Source organism: Tamandua tetradactyla, chromosome 12 (assembly GCF_023851605.1).
Source record: "Tamandua tetradactyla isolate mTamTet1 chromosome 12, mTamTet1.pri, whole genome shotgun sequence".
Taxonomy (NCBI): Eukaryota; Metazoa; Chordata; class Mammalia; order Pilosa; family Myrmecophagidae; genus Tamandua; species Tamandua tetradactyla.
Window position 1 is genome coordinate 32,561,310 of NC_135338.1, and position 16,547 is coordinate 32,577,856.

At 36.6% G+C, this 16,547-nt stretch overlaps 1 protein-coding gene across 6 annotated transcripts in view; it reads left to right on the forward strand.

Moving 5' to 3' along the window:
- Positions 1 to 15,219, forward strand: part of DNAL1 (dynein axonemal light chain 1) — a 71,222-nt gene extending 56,003 nt beyond the window's left edge. For all 6 annotated transcript variants that reach the window (XM_077122998.1, XM_077122997.1, XM_077123002.1 and 3 more), the window contains 3 exons: positions 6,751 to 6,877; positions 7,649 to 7,789; positions 14,198 to 15,219. In XM_077122998.1, coding sequence (XP_076979113.1) covers positions 6,751 to 6,877; positions 7,649 to 7,789; positions 14,198 to 14,238 — 309 coding nt within the window. In that variant the 3' untranslated portion in view covers positions 14,239 to 15,219. The remainder of the gene's footprint in view (positions 1 to 6,750; positions 6,878 to 7,648; positions 7,790 to 14,197) is intronic.
- Positions 15,220 to 16,547: the final 1,328 nt, after the last annotated feature.

The following is a 16,547-nucleotide window of genomic DNA, read 5'->3' on the forward strand; positions in this document are numbered from 1 at the left end:
CTAGATAAAAGGAGCATCAGACACATGGTTTTCACAATCACACAGTCACATTGTAGAAGTTATATCATTATACAATTATCTTCAAGACTCAAGGCTACTGGAACACAGCTCTGTAGTTTCAGATACTTCCCTCTAGCCACTCCAATATACCATAAACTAAAAAGGGATTTCTATCTGATGCATTAGAATAACCTCCTGGATAACCTCTTAACTCTGTTTGAAATTTCTCAACCACTGAAACTTTATTTTGTCTCATTTCTCTCCTCCCCCTTTTGGTCAAGAAGGCTTTCTCGATCCCTTGATCCTGGGTCCCAGCTCATCCTGGGATTTCTGTCCCATGCTGCCAGGGAGATTTACACCCCTGGGAGTCATGTCCCACATAGAGGGGAAGGGTAGTGAGCTTACTTGCCATGTCAGCTTAGAGAGAGAAGCCACATCTGAGCAACAAAACACATCTAGGGGTGACTTTCAGGCCTAATTTTAAGTAGGCTTAGCTTCTCCTTTGCAGGAATAAATTTCATAGGGGTGAACCCCAAGATTGAGGACTCAGCCTATTGATTTGGTTGTCTCCACTGCTTGCATGAAATATCAGAAATTCTCCAAATGGGAGAGTTGAATATTTCCTCTTTTCTCCCCATTTCCCCAAGGGGACTTTTCAAATACTTCTTTATTCACTGCACAGATTACTCTGGGATATATCGGGGCATCACAGTAATCTGGGCAAAGCAACAAATTCTCATGCCCTATTCAAGATTCTGTGTACTTATGATGTTCAACTAAACTGACCAATGATTGAACTTTGAGAGTAAAAGTTAAGAACACAGGTTTTCAAGAGGTAAAATAGAGTAGAGATTGGGCATTTGGTGCTAAAGGAATACAGATTTTGCAGTAAGACTGATTGTAAAAATTCAGAAATGGATAACACAATATTACCTGATTGTAGCACAATATAAGTACGCTGAATGAAGCTGAATGTGAGTATGGTTGAGGGAGAGGAGCTGAGGGCACATATGACACCAAAGGAAAGAGGATAATGACTGAGACTTGTATAACTTAGGAATGCCTAGAGTGGACAGTGATGATGATTAAATGTACAAATATAAAAATATTTTTGCATGAGGGAGAACAAATGAATGTCAGCATTGTAAGGTGTTGAAATTGGATGGTGTTCTAGTTTGCAAGCTGCTGGAATGCATATATCAGAAACAGAACAGCTTTTAAAAGGAAATTTATTAAGTTGCACATTTACAGTTCTAATGCCCTGAAAATGTCCAAATTAAACAAGACTATAGAAATGTCCAATCTAAGGCATCCAGGTAAAGATACTTTGATTGAAGAAGACCTATAATGCTCAGGGTTTTTCTCTCAACTGGAAAGGCACATGGCAAACATGGCAACGTCTACCAGCCTTCTCTCCAGGCTTCTTGTTTCATGAAGCTCCCCTGGGGGTATTTTCCTTCTTCATCTCCAAAGGTCTCTGGCTGCATGGGCTCTCATGGCTCCTTTCCAAAATGGTTCCTTCTTAAAGGGCTCCAGTAAGCAACCCATCTTAAATGGGTGGAGACACATCTCCATGCAAACCATCTAATCAAAAGTTACCACCCACAATTGGGTGGATCACATCTCCATGAACACAACCGAAAAGCTTCCACCCAGCAATATTTAATGAGGATTAAAGGATATGGCTTTTCTGGGGTCTACAAATTCAAACTGGCTCAGTCCACCCTTTGGACCCCCCAAAAAACATGTTCTTTCCAAATGCAAAATACATTCATTCCATAACAATATCAGAAAGTCTTAAACCATTTCAGTAACAGTACAAATATAATACGAAGTCAGAAACAGTAAAAAATCTCATCAAAAAGTTAGTTACAGGCATGGTATGTCCTAAGGCAAAATTCTCCTCTGGCTCTGGACCTGTAAAACTCAGAACAAGCTATTTGCTGCCAACATACAATGGAGGGACAGCCCTAAGATAAATACCCCTATTTCCATCGGGAGAAATTAGGAGCATAGGGGTCACGAGACCCAAGCAGTTTTGAAAACCTACAAGGCAAAGTCCATTAGATTTCAAAGTCTGAAAGTCATTTATCTTCGGGGCTTTAGAAAGCAGCAGTCCCACCCTTTTGAAAGGCCCATCTCTCTCCAAATACAGCCTTAGGGAGACCACCTTTTTCTCGGCTCCACCCTTTCCAAGCATTCGGGCCATACCTGGGCTTTCTGCCATCTCCGGGGCACGTGCTCACCCCCTCCATGTGGTGGCAGCCAGACTCTCCCCAACCCCCAAGATGTGCTCTACCCTCTCCAAGGGTAGAGGTGGCACAACAATTCCACTGCAACGAGATGAAAGGCCCACCCTCTGCCTTCAGGGCAAACTCACTCCTCTCCAAGTACTTAGGTGGATCCACCCTCCTGGCCCAAGGTTTCTTGACTTCAGACCCCAGCCTCCATGGGTCTGCCTCTGAAGAAATTTTACCTTCACTTTGTCCCTTTTCTGAGTTTTTAGTACATACTGGCAGGGGTTCCATTTATACAGGTCCCACAGCACTCTTGTTGGCTTTCTAAGTAGTAAGCAAAGATCATGCCCATCAGACAAAAAGGGTTTCCACAGATCCTTCCTGGATAACTCCATCTCCAATCCTGGCTTTGTCTGAAATGGCTGACTGGTTCCACATTTGGCCAAATCCTCACATGGGGTACCATTCTCTGGGGTCTCCCTTCCTGGAGGCCCAGAATTTTCCAGAACATCAACTTCTGGTTTCTTTGCACCCAAGAGTTCAGTTCTCATCTTATCTCTTTCCTGTCACATTTCACTATAAGCTGCAAGGAGAAACCAGGCTACACTTTCCACATTTAATTTGGAAATCTCTTCTATTAAATATCCAGATTCATGGCTTTTAAAATCTACCTTCCAGCCAAAGCCACTAGTCAATTTTGCCAGGTTATCTGCCATTTTAAAACAAGGATTGCCTTCCTTCCAGTTTAATAATACATGCTTCATTTCTGTCTAGAGCCTTATCAGAGGTATCTTTAGAGTTCACATCTCTACCAACAGTCTCTTCAAAGCATTCTAGGCCTTCGCTATTAAGCTCCTCACAACTCCTCCAGAATCTTCCCCTTATCCATTTAAAAAGCCATTCCAACATGTTTGTTTGGTATTTGCAAACTGCAACAGCACCCCACCTCTCCAGTACCAAAAACTGTTCTAGTTTGCAAGCTGCCGAATGTGTTATGCCAGAAATGGAACAGCTTTTTTAAAAGGGAGTTTATTAAGTTGTAAATTTTCATGTTCTAAGGCCATGAAAATGTCCAAATTAACATACCAAATTACCTCCACTCAGGAAAGGCTGATGACATTCAGGGTTTCTCTCTCAACTGGAAAGGCACATGACAGCATCTGCTAGCTTCCTCTCCAGGCTTCTTGGTTCACAGAGCTCCCCTGGGGGCATTTTCCTTCTTCATCTCCAAAGGCTGTACTGGCTCTCATAGCTCTAAAGCTTTTTCCAAAATGTTTCCACTTTTAAAGGATTCCAGTAAATTAATCAAGACCCACCTGGAATAAGTAGAGTCACATCTCTCTCTAATCCAAGGTTAATACCCACAATTGTGTGCTTCGCAACTCCATGGAGATTATCTAATCAAGTTTCCAACCTGCAGTGCTGAACAGGGATTAAAAGAAATGGTTTCCTCCAAAAGACTGAATCAGGATTAAAACATGCTTTTCTGGGGTACATAATAGTTTCAAACCAGCAGAGACTGCTAAGGTGTTAAAACATCTTTGAAATGAACAACTTAAACTATTAGGGCTATAGAATAAAAGATTATAGATCTCAGATTTATGGTGTATTGGAGTGGCTAGAAGGAGGTACCTAAAACTGTTGAGCTGTGTTTCAGTGGCCTTGATTCTTGAAGATGATTGTATAACGATATAGCCTTTACAGTGTGATCAAGTGATTGTGAGAACCTTGTGTCTGATGCTCCTTTTATCCAAGGTATGGACAGATGAGTAAAAAAATAAGGATTAAAAAATAATGGGGAGGGTGAAGGGTAAAAAATTGGATAGATAGAAATACTGGTGGTTAATGAGAGGGAGGGAAGGTGTATGGTATGTGTGCTGGTTCGAAAGGATATATGGACCCTAGGAAAGCCGTGTTTTAATCAAAATCCCATTTCGTAAAGGCAGAATAATCCCTAATCAATACTGTCTGTTTGAAACTGTAATCAGGTCATCTCCCTGGAGATGTGATTTAATCAAGACTGGTTGTTAAGCTGGATTAGGTGAAGACATGTCTCCACCCATTTGGGTGGATCTTGGTAAATTTCTGAAGTCCTATAAAAGAGGAAACATTTTCGAGAATAGGAGATTTGGAGAGCAGAGAATGCTGCAGCACCACGAAGCAGAGAGTCCACGAGCCAGCAATATTTGGAGATGAAGATAACGCCTCCCGGGGAGCTTCACTAAACCGGAAGCCGGGAGAGAAAGCTTTGGAGATAAAGAAGGATACCGCCTCCCAGGGAGCTTCGTGAAACTGGGAGCCAGGAGAGAATGCTAGCAGATGACGCTGTGTTCACCATGTGCCCTTTCAGCTGAGAGAGAAGCCCTGACTATGTTCGCCATATGCCTTCTTGAAACCCTGAACTTCATCAGCCTTCTTGAACCAAGGTATCTTTCCCTAGATGATGCCTTTGATTGGACATTTATATAGACGTGTTTAATTGGGACATTTTCTTGGCCTTAGAACTTTAAATTAGCAACTTATTAAATTCCCCTTTTAAAGCCATTCCGTTTCTGCTATATTGCATTCCAGCAGCTAGCAACCTAGAACAGTATGTATACGTTTTTTCTTTTTTCTTTTTATTTCTTTTTCTGGAGTAATACAAATGTTTTAAAAATTATCATGGTGATGAATATAAACTATGTGATAATACTGTGGGCCATTGATTGTATCCCATATATGAACTATATTTGTGTGAAGATTTTTCACTAAAAATATTTCTAAAAAAAGATTAAAAGAAATATAGCTGTCCCCACAATATTGGATCAGGAAAAAGGACATAGCTTTTCTGGGGTACTTAACATCTTCAAACTGGCACACCAAGTAAAGAAAAATCCCAAAATGCACTAAAATTTGGTCATAGTAAAGCAGCTATATCCTAATGGCTGAAAGCTAAACTAAAACTAATACTTCACATGGCTGAACAAAGCATTACAGACATCTTTGAAAGCTAGCCTATTTAAGGAATTCCTTTATCTTCCCTTCCTATCCTATCCTCTCCTGTCCTATCTTATCCTACTCTATACTACCCTACCCTGTCTAAAATAAGTTATGATTTGTTGATAATTAAAATGAACCTTTGGCAAATGAATAAAATAGTAAATTCATCAATTGGCAATTTGGAGAATTGATAAAATTGGCCGTGTAAAATTAACCAGGAGTCCTCATCTGTACATATAAAGTGACACCAAGTGGCAGAACTCAGAATTGAACCTAAATCTTATGATGCTGTGGCCAGTATTTTTTCTGCTACCTCACACTATGTAAATTGTAGGCATGAAAAAGATAAGGATATAAGGCAATGAAAATACATGCAATAATATTTAAATTATTTTAAGGCTGATCTCCCTCCTCCAAAAGATATGTATGATACAGTAATTAAATCCTTTGGGAGAATTAGCTGAGAGTGCTTGGTTAAATCACAAAGTTCTCATATAAGAGTGCTAAGATGGACAGATTTAAGTTTCTTTTCCTTTGCAACTGTTGTTCCTTCTACTTTGACAGCTAAAACTAAAAATGAATTGTGGCGTTGGGATGACAGAGCTAACTCAGGCTACTTCATTTTCAAGTTTCCCCTTGGTTCCAGCTGTATGGAAAATGCATTAATGATCTTCATCCAGGGTACATTTATTTTCTCAACAGTGTTTAAAGGAACAATTATCAGGACATAGACCTGAGACCCACATTCTAGACATTACCATGTGGATGTAGGTAAATTATTTGGGGATAAGAAAATATTTAGCATCTAATTTACCTTGCTTAGTACATTTTTGTTTTTTAAAGAAAAAAATCACTATACTTTGTCTTATATCTAAAAAAGAAGGAAAAAAGTATTTGTGTCATCATTTATTATATCTAGCACACTGAAGAGGCAATATGATATAATCTTTATACTATAATGGAAATACTGGAATTTAAAACTGAATTTTATACATCGAAAAAAGATAAATTGATAGATAGATACTGGGATGGAAAGTGGATATCTATATCTATAAAATTCATTAGACTTTTTTATCTTTGAAAATTTCCACAATAAATGTTGAAAAAATCCTGAATTTTAGACAGCTCTACTACTTAATAGTGTGATCTTAGATAAAGCTAATTTCTCTATAATAGAAATCAAACAAACTGAAAGTAATTTGAAAATTATACCCTTGAATAAAAAATAAAATAGTGTGATTATTATTTCCCCTCTTGGTGGTTTCAGTATCCTTTCATAGTATAGTATTATGCATTGTGAGTTTTTGTTTAGTGAAGCAATCTTAGAGAAGAAGAAGCCCAGATCAGTTGGAAGAGAAGAAGAGAATATTCTACTTGGCTTCCTTGATGAGGCTACCACATAGCCTTCAACTCTCTTGCAAGTATACAAGCAGGTACCAGGTCTCTCTGAAGACCATTGTCTATAGATGTTTATAAGGAAGGAGAAGGAAAAGCCTACAAATAAGCCTATAAATCAGTTAGCTTTCTCTTTCAGGAAGTAGTAGGGGACACATTAGAAGAACTGTGGATCTCCTACAATTTTATTGAGAAGTTGAAAGGGATCCATGTAATGAAGAAATTGAAGATTCTCTACATGTCCAATAACCTAGTGAAAGATTGGGGTAAGCTGGGGCTGGCTCTTTGCTAGCCTTCTCCTTCTGTTTATAGAAAGTAGCTCAATAGGGAAGAAGGTGTAAAATGGGAACTTTTCTTTCAGAGAAAAATTGCTATAGGAGTTCCTATATTTCAGCCAGATACTTGAGATTTATATTTAAATATTTACTTTGTGTAAATACAGTTGGATTTTAATCATGAAAACATTTTAATTATTTGTCTTGGGTGGAGGACTTATTTGATATCTATATTGCTTTGCTTTTTTATTGTATATTTACTAAAGCCATACTGTATGCCATGAGCCAGGCCAGGCTCTGGAGATACACAGATGAATAGGACACTAACCCTGCCCTCAAAGAATTCAGTTTAGTCAGGGGAGATCAATTCATAAACCAATAATTATAAAACTGTATGATAAGTTCTGCAATAGAGATTTGAATGAGTTGCTTTAAGAATTCGAAGATGGGGGAATGGTTGAGTCAAAGGCAGTATAGAGAAGATCTGTGGTTGTTGGAGATTGATTTGTTGTTCTTTTTTATTCTGAACCTCATCTCCTTGTCTTCTCATCCCATCCTTATATGGCTAGCATAGAGGTAGAACAAAATGTTTTCTGTTTCCCTCCCTTTTTGTAATGTCTTCAAAGAGTGACTTTAGATGGTATAACTTTCCTAACTTACTTCAAAAGCTCAAATGACTAATTGTCCTGAATATTCAACACCACAAATTGGAACAGTAAAACTTGCCATTTTAATATGGAATATATTTTTTTATACTTGCAGCTGAATTTGTGAAGCTGGCAGAACTACCATGCCTGGAGGACCTGGTGTTTGTAGGCAATCCTTTGGAAGAGAAATACTCTTCTGAGGGGAGCTGGATCGAAGAGGCAAGCAAGAGAGTGCCCAAACTAAAAAAGTTGGATGGTGAGTGACTCTGAGCACTGGCTTAGAAATGTTTTCTAGGTATAAGAATTTGAATTTGTGGCAGGGAATGATAAAAAGAAGCAAAACTAAAGAAAATGATACATTGTCTCTCATTTCCAAGGTCATTTCTGTCTATACTAAATTTAATGATCCAGGTTTGAGTCAGGATGAGAGAAAAATTCCTAGGACATTTAGACTGGTACAAGGGCACCTCTGGACTAAAAGATTATAAGAAAGCTGGACTTTTTCTCAAGTCACAGAGGTATTATTTTGCAGAGTAATTAGATATAAATGATAAATCACTGCTTTTTCTCTTTCACTTTCTCTCTCTTTCCTAGTTTTCCCAATATCTAAGGTTGATGTCAATGTCAGTAGATATCCCTGACAGACTGGGTTCAAGTCCCATCTGCATCACTTAATAACTTTTATGAACTTGTGGTATTTAATTAATCTCACCAAAACCTTGTTCTTTTATAGTCTAAAAATAGGAGATGATACTACTGCTATTAAATCTTTTAAAGAATACCTCATTATGTTGCTGTGAAGATTGAATGTAATAATCTATGTTAAGCATTGAGCACGGTGCTTAGTACATAGCAAATATTCAGCAAAAATATTATCAATTATAATCATTTTAGTAGATTTTTAATGCAGTTTTTTGAGATATATTCACACACCGTACAAACTATACAAAGTATACAGTCATTGGCTCACAGTATTATCACATAATTGTACATACAACCCCATGATCAATTTTAGAACATTTTCATTACTCCAGAAAATAAATAAAAAGAAAAAAGAAAATCCAAATCTTCTTATACCCCTTACCCTGCTCCCCATTATTGACCCATAGTATTGGTATAGTATATTTGTTACTGTTGATGAAAAAGTATTAAAATATTACTGTTAACTATGGTCCATAGTTTGCAATAGGGACATTTTTTCATAAATGCCTCTATTATTAGCTCCTTCTAATAGTGTCATATATTAGTTTTAGTTCATGAAATAACTTTTTTAATATTTGTATAGTTAATCATGGGCATTGCCCACCATAAGATTCATTGTGTTATGCATTCCCAGGTTTTAATCTCCAACTTTCCTCCTGGCGATGTACATGACTCTAAATTTCCCCTTTCCAGCACATTCACATGCCATTCAACACTGTTAATTATTCTCACAATAACATGCTACTGTCATCTCTGACCATTTCCAAATGTTTAAGTTCAACCTAGTTAAACATTATGCACATTAATATATTAAGCAACTGCTCCCCATTCTTTAGTCTCATTGTATATCCTTGGAACCTATAATCTTCAGTTTATGTCTATGAGTTTACATATTACAATTAGTTCATATCGGTGAGATCATACAATATTTGTCCTTTTGTGTCTGACTTATTTCACTTAACATATTGTCCTCAAGGTTCATCCATATTGTTGCATGCTTCAGAACTTCATTCCTTCTGATCACTGAATAGTATTCCATAGTATGTATGCACCACATTTTGTTTAACCATTCTTCTGTTGATGGACACTTGAGTTGTTTTCATCTTTTGGCAATTATGAATAATGCCGCCATGAACATCATTGTGCAAATGTCTGTTTGTTTCCCTACTATCAGATATTCTGGGTATATCCTGAGTAGCAGGATTGCTGGGTCATAAGGCAACTCTATACTTAGCTTCCTGAGGAACTTCCACATCATCTTCCACAGCAGTTGTTACCATTTTACATTCCCACCAACAGTGAATAAGTGTTCCAATTTCTCCACATCCTTTCCAACACTTTTAATTTCCTGTTTGTTTAATAGCGGCCATCTAATAGGTGTGAGATATCTCATTGTGGTTTTGATTTGCATTTCCCTAATAGCTGGTGAAGCTGAGCATCTTTTTCATGTGCTTTTTAGCCATCTGTATTTCCTCTTTGGAAAAATATCTATTCATGCCTTTTGCCATTTTTTAATTGGGTTGCTTATCTTTTTATTGTTGACATTTTAACAGATTTTATTGTGGTAAAGTATGTATAACTTAAAATTTGCCATTTTAACCATTTAGTATATACAATTTATGTATACAATTTAATTGTGTTGATTACATCCACAATGTTGTGCATCATCCACTATCTTTTTCCACACTTTTTAATCATCTCAAACAGAAACTTTATACCCAATAAGCAATAACTCCCTATCCCCTGCTTCTTCTAGCTCCTGGGAACCTATAACCTACCGTCTTTATAAATTTAATTCCTCTATATATTATAGAATCATACATTATTTGTCATTTTGTGTCTGGCTTATTTCACTTAGCATAATGTTTCCAAGATTTATCCATGTTGTAGCATGTATCAGAACTTCATTCCTTTTTATAGCTGAGTAATATTCCATATATATATATATTTTTAATCCATTCATCTGTTAATAGACTTTTGCATTGTTTCCACCTTTTAGCTATGTGAATAATGCTGTTCCAAACTTTGGCATGCATACAAATATTTATTGAGTTCCTGTTTTCAGTTAATATGCCTATTTGAGGTCCCTTGAAATTCCAGATGAATTTCAGAATGGATTTTTCTGAAATCCGTTTTTCTGCAAAAAATGTTATTGAGCCTTTGAAAGGAATTACATTGCACCTCTGTATTGCTTTAGGTACTATCTTAACAATATTAAGTCTCCCAATTCATGAAATGGGTGTCTTTTTATTTGTTTAAAACTATTTAATTTCAGTGAGGTTTTATAATTTTCATTATACAAGTCTTGCATCTCCTTGGTTAAATTTATTCCTAAGTAATTTTATTCTTTTTGTTATTGTAAATGCAAATTTCCTTTTCATATTGTTTGTTCAAATTTCCTTACTAGTGTATAGAAATCCTGAATATTTGCTAAATTATTTTATTAGCTCTAACAGTTTTTTTTGTGAATTCTTTAGTGTTTTCTCTAAATTGACCTAGTTTTGACTATAAGTGCACCCCATTCCATCCCACCCCCACAACTGCCACTTCCAATCCATATTAGTAGGGATATTAAGAAATGTAGTCGGTCATTCTCAAGGTTCTTCCCTGGGAATATACAGCAGTTCTATGGCCAAGTCATAGGGAGAGATTTGCTGATCATTAGTCAACTGTCCTAAAAGTTGACCCCTGAGATATCTATTGTGCCCATTCCCAAGAGCCCTCTAGACTAATGACTCCCAGATGCTTCCGTGCTATTCGTGGATTATGGAAATGTTTTTTTGAAAATGAAAGTCTAGGTGGCTATAGGATTATTGCCCTAAATAAAACACACAGTCATTGCTCTCTGAGTCTTACCTTTTGTCTTGCTTGCTTTAGTATGCAAGTCTTACATCTCCTTGGTAATCTTCTCTTAAAGATTCAAATATATAGTCTGAAGATTACCCCAGGGAAATCTTTCTAGTCTGGAGATTTTCACCTTTTCCCTTCTTCTACACATTATTCTTTGTCCTTTCACAAACTATATCTTTTCTGTTTTTCAAAAATAAAAGGCAACTCAGACTATAGTTAACAGTAATATCTTACTGTTCTTTCATCAACAGTAACAAGTGTACTTCATCAACACTAGGGGCCAGTAATAAGGGATATTAGAGGTTTGGGGATTTTCTTATTTTTTATGTCTGTGTTCTAGTTTGCTAGCTGCTGGAATGCAATATACCAGAAATGGAATGGCTTTTTAAAAGGGGAATTTAATAAGTTGCTAGTTTACAGTTCTGAGGCTGAGAAAATGTCCCAATTAAAACAAGTCTATAGAAATGTCCAATCAGAGGCATCCAGGGAAAGATACCTTGGTTCAAGAAGGCCGATGAAATTCAGGGTTTCTCTCTCGGCTGGAAGGGCATGTGGCGAACATGGGGTCATCTGCTAGCTTTCTCTCCTGGCTTCTGGTTTCATGAAACTCCCCGGGAGGCGTTTTCCTTCTTCATCTCCAAAGGTCGCTGGCTGGTGGACTCTCTGCTTCGTAGTGTTGCTCTCTCTCTGAATCTCTCATTCTCCAAAATATTTCCTCTTTTATAGGACTTCAGAAACTAATCAAGACCCACTCAAATGGGTGGAGACATGTCATCCCCTAATCCAGTTTAACAACCATTCTTAACTAAATCACATCATCCAGGGAGATGATCTCATTACAATTTCAGACACACAGCATTGAATAGAGATTATTCTACCTTTATGAAATGGAATATATATTAAAACATGGCTTTTCTTAGGGGGCATACTTCCTTTCAAACCAGCACAGTCTGTTATTTTTCTTTTTGGAGCAATGAAAGTGATCTAAAGTTGAATGTGATGATAATTGCACAACTAGGTGTTGATACTGTGAGACATTGATTTACACCTTGGATGGATTATGTAGAATGTGAATATATATCAATAAAATTTACAGTTAAAAAAAGCCATAAGTCTTATGGGCTGTTTCTGCTTTCCACACTGCCCTTGAGGTAATGACATATAAAATTGACTAGCCTACCTGACTGAAGCAGGGTAGTGAGGAAAATGCTTAGAGGCAAAAAATTAGCCATATCCAGCCACATGATGAAAATGATGTGATCATCATCATACTATGCACGTTTTCCTTATTGTTTTCATGATACCCATACTGATATTCACATCCCAAATAAAGGACCTAATCCTCTGTGGTTGAGGCTTCCTTGTCCTTCACCCTTTTCTCCCCTCCTCACCATCTGCTGCCATATTCCATTGTGTTTGTCCTATACTGTGCTCTCCATCCCTCCTTACCATCTCTATCTAAAGCTTGGTACTCAATCCTTTTATCCACCCAAGCTTACTATGGCAGTGGTTCTTAAATGGACCTGTACTCCATGGAGAAACATTTCAGGATCTCTGAGTAAAGAGTGAAGGAAAGGTATATAATTTTTTTAAAGTTCTGTGGGTGATTCTGATATGCCTCCACAGGGAAAGATATGCTCCTCTCTCCTCCAATTCAGAATTATTGCCTTAAAAGGCTTATAGGTAGCTCTTCCCACACCAAAAGTAGTTTTTTTTTTCCATCTTAATCATTAGTTTTTATTTTATTGTAAAAAAGTTTAAGAAACGTCAACTTTAATGTAAAAAAACTTACAGGTAAAGGAGGAGCACTATACCAAAAGAATTTTATCAGCTCAATTAAGATAGAACTGACATATAATAAACTGCACATATTTAAAGTGTATAATTGGATAGGTTTTGCAGTATGTATACAGCATAAAACCATCACTACAATCAAGATAATGAACATGTGTTTCATTCCCAAAAGTTTCCTCACGCCCCTTTGTAATCCGTCTCTCCTGCTCCTCCCCACTGTCACTCCCCAAGTAACCAGTGCTTTCTGGTCCTTTAGAATAGTTTGCATTTTCCAGAGTTTTCTGTAAATGGCATCATGCAGTATGTCCTCTTTTTTTTTTTTTTTCTGGACCCATCGTAGGGGTAAAATGAGAGGTAAAATGAGAGAGACAGTAAATTTCTTCTTGTGGGGAGGAACAGGGACAATAAGGAAGAGGCAAATAGTCTTCTAAGGTACTGATAATGTTTTATTTCCTAAATTGGGTGCTGGGTACACAGTCATTGGGTTTATGACTCTTTAAATGATTAATACTTTATTTGTATAAATGAACAATTTCACAATTAAAAAATAAAATAAAGAAAAAGAGACATCACAGTAAAAGAGGAATTGGAATTGGTTTTTTAATAAGGATAGGATTTGTATGGGAAGACAATTCAAGAGGGCATTCCAAAATGGAGGGACTTTGTTAACCAAAGTTCCAGAGGCAAGAGTGTGCAAGATGAATTTTGGAGACAGCAGGTTGATCAGTTTTGCCAGAGTAATGATGATTGTCTGAAGAGTTAAGATTAGATGGTTGGCTGCCATCAAAGTTAGCTGTAGAAAGACTTCAAATGCTAGAGGTCAGAAAACTGGTGGCTCTTGGCCTATTGAGGGCCTGCAGATGTTTTGTTTTCTCTGCAGTGATTCTTTTTTAAAAAATCTGCCACTAGTACTTAATAATTGGGAAATTTACATAAAAGTTCAGATTTCTGGCACCTCCAGGATTGTTTATCTTATTGTGAAAATTAAGACTATTTGTCATTAACATGCAAAGTTTTTAATGTATTCAAGGCTTACCTCATTTTTCTGTCTGGAACATGTAGGCAGTTTTATTTGGAACCCTGTATTTGAGGAGCTGAATATTCATAAGCATTTATACTAATCCACTGGGAATTTTCCTGAGAGGATTTTTTAAGAATTTGAAATTAGAGCTATTTTATGAAATTCCCTTTATTATAGCACTCTTCACAGCATCCCAGAGTTCCTCAGGTCAATAGGAAAATATTTTCATTTAGAATTTTAGTAATCTGTTAGTAATCTGTGGAAACTGACCAGAAATAATTTTCTTTTACTTTTTAGGTACCCCAGTAATTAAAGAGGATGAAGAAGAAGAAAACTAACTCCACATTTTCCACTTTGTGTTAACTTATTTTAATGTTATAAGAACAATAGATAAGTTTTGTATAATTGTCTATTTTAAAGATTCTGTGTGGGTTAAAAGGTTCTTAAGAAGATAAAACAATCTGTCATTCCCATCTTTTTCTTTCTTAATTTACTCAAATATTGTTTCTCTCTAAAAATGGTAACATCAATTTATGTTTTTTAGCCCTCTTTTTAGAAACTACAAATTTTCAACTTCTGTCTTCAGTCCCAGTTATATACTATGTGACCCCATCTCCTGAAACCTTTATAGACTAATTGTTATTAATTACAAAGGAACAAAAGTGATTCATTACTAAATTTGTTTAGATTATTTTTTAGGCCTAGAATTTTGAAAGGTATACTTAGTTTTGAATCTATGGACCAACTTTCCTGGAGGTTTGTCTCCTTACAATTCAGAAGCACAAACGTGTCATGCCTTTGGTTCAGAAGGTAGTACGATGATGGGAGGAGCTCCTCATATAAATATAGCAGCAGCCATAGGACCAAGATCCCAAAATCCAATTGGAATATGGTGAAAAATTAATTTCTTGGAGGCCTTCTATCCCATGTTGTATTTACTTGTTTTCTTTCCAAAAATGTATGCATTATCAACTGGAATTTAGGTTGTGTTTTAAATGCATGACTATTTGAGTCACTGCGCACAGTCATTCTGTGATACAGGTCAGTGGTTAAGTGACTGTCATGATCATTCCTTTTCCAGTAATGTGGTCAGGCTACTCATGTGGACCTGGCTTAGGCACTGTTTTGCTTTATAAAGCAGTAGCTATATATGAATTCCTGGCCTAAATGCTGGTTAGTGACATATGTCAAAATTTGCCCTAATGACTTTGGTCTGGTGACCCTCCTTGTTGGGGAAGTATTGTTATGGTTATAAGGGTATAGAATTCAAAGACTGGATTTGGTACCTTTCAATAAATGAAACCTAGAATTTCAAAATATATTTTTTGAGAAGTTCTAAGTTAAACAGGTCCTAAAATGTATTATGTAAGTGTTATGGAGAGAAGAGAGAAGAGATGTTTCATTATGGGATCCCAGACAAATGGTAATATTTTTGAGGATTGCCTCCTTGTCAAACATTGTAAATGATTGAAATAGAATTTACCATATAAGACAAAAAAAAATTTATGGCATTTCCCTTTCAGGAAAATATAAGACACTGTAATCAGTAACCAGATCAAGACCATAGCAGGTCATGACTCAATCACTAATAAATTACAGAGAAGTCAGGGGCCTTCTGCCAAATTGTGCCTAAAATCCCTCAACCAGAGACTATTGATTCTTGTTTCCCCATCTACTTGTGTGATTTTACTTAAGAAAAAAATCACAGTTAAAGAGGGAAGAGTCATTTTTTAAAAGTGGTTGCATAAGTAGTCCAGGGTGTCAGTAGTTTTCAGCTATCACTTAAGTAGGAATTACTTGATTTCTCTAAGAGTCCCTCTGATCAAAAGGGACCACTGCTTTGACAATCAACTCTAAATACAAACAATAAGTGGAAAAATTAGTCCGACACCTTTTTATGTCCTTTTAGCTCTTTCTTACAACCTGACCAGAAGTAAACCTTTATTCTACTCTGACTGGCTTATATATTCAAAGCTTTGGGCATTTCTTTTGTGAACCATAAAGTAATGAGGCTCCATTCACCATAGGCTAAGAGAGGGAAGATGCAAGTCATCCAATAGGCAAGCTTGAAGCCATATTGCTAATGTATGGATGCATTTTCTGTAGGTTACCCTGGAAGTGAATTTAATAGGGAATGGATAACTTCATAATGAATTCATTTGTAACATGGCTTACAATTTTTGCATTTGATTTTTCTGAATTCTGTAGTATAGAAACTGATTTGCTCCTTGTTTATTAATGTCTTTTAATCACTGGTAGTCCTCAGAGAAATGTAAGGTGCTTTTCTATGTCTGTTTCACACTAAATTCATATTCATTTCCATTCAACAAATACTTGAATGCCTTTTATACATCCTTTTCATGGAATTAAAGCCAGCTTCTATGCCATTAGAAAATGGAAGGTAGGGTGTGTGGAGAAGTTCAGGATAGTCCCTCAAATCATTTCTCAGATCATCCTTTACTGCTGTAAGTTTAGCTGATATTAAATGCCTTTGGTTTATATCTCCTGTGTTAGATATTTGAGCTACTTGGAATGGATTCTCTCTGTGTTCTTGTTTTAAGCATTACACTATTTTAGCGTAGATTATTTAAATTTCTTCTATTCTTAAAAATGATGGCAGTGCTCTGTAATCAGCCCAGTATTTTCA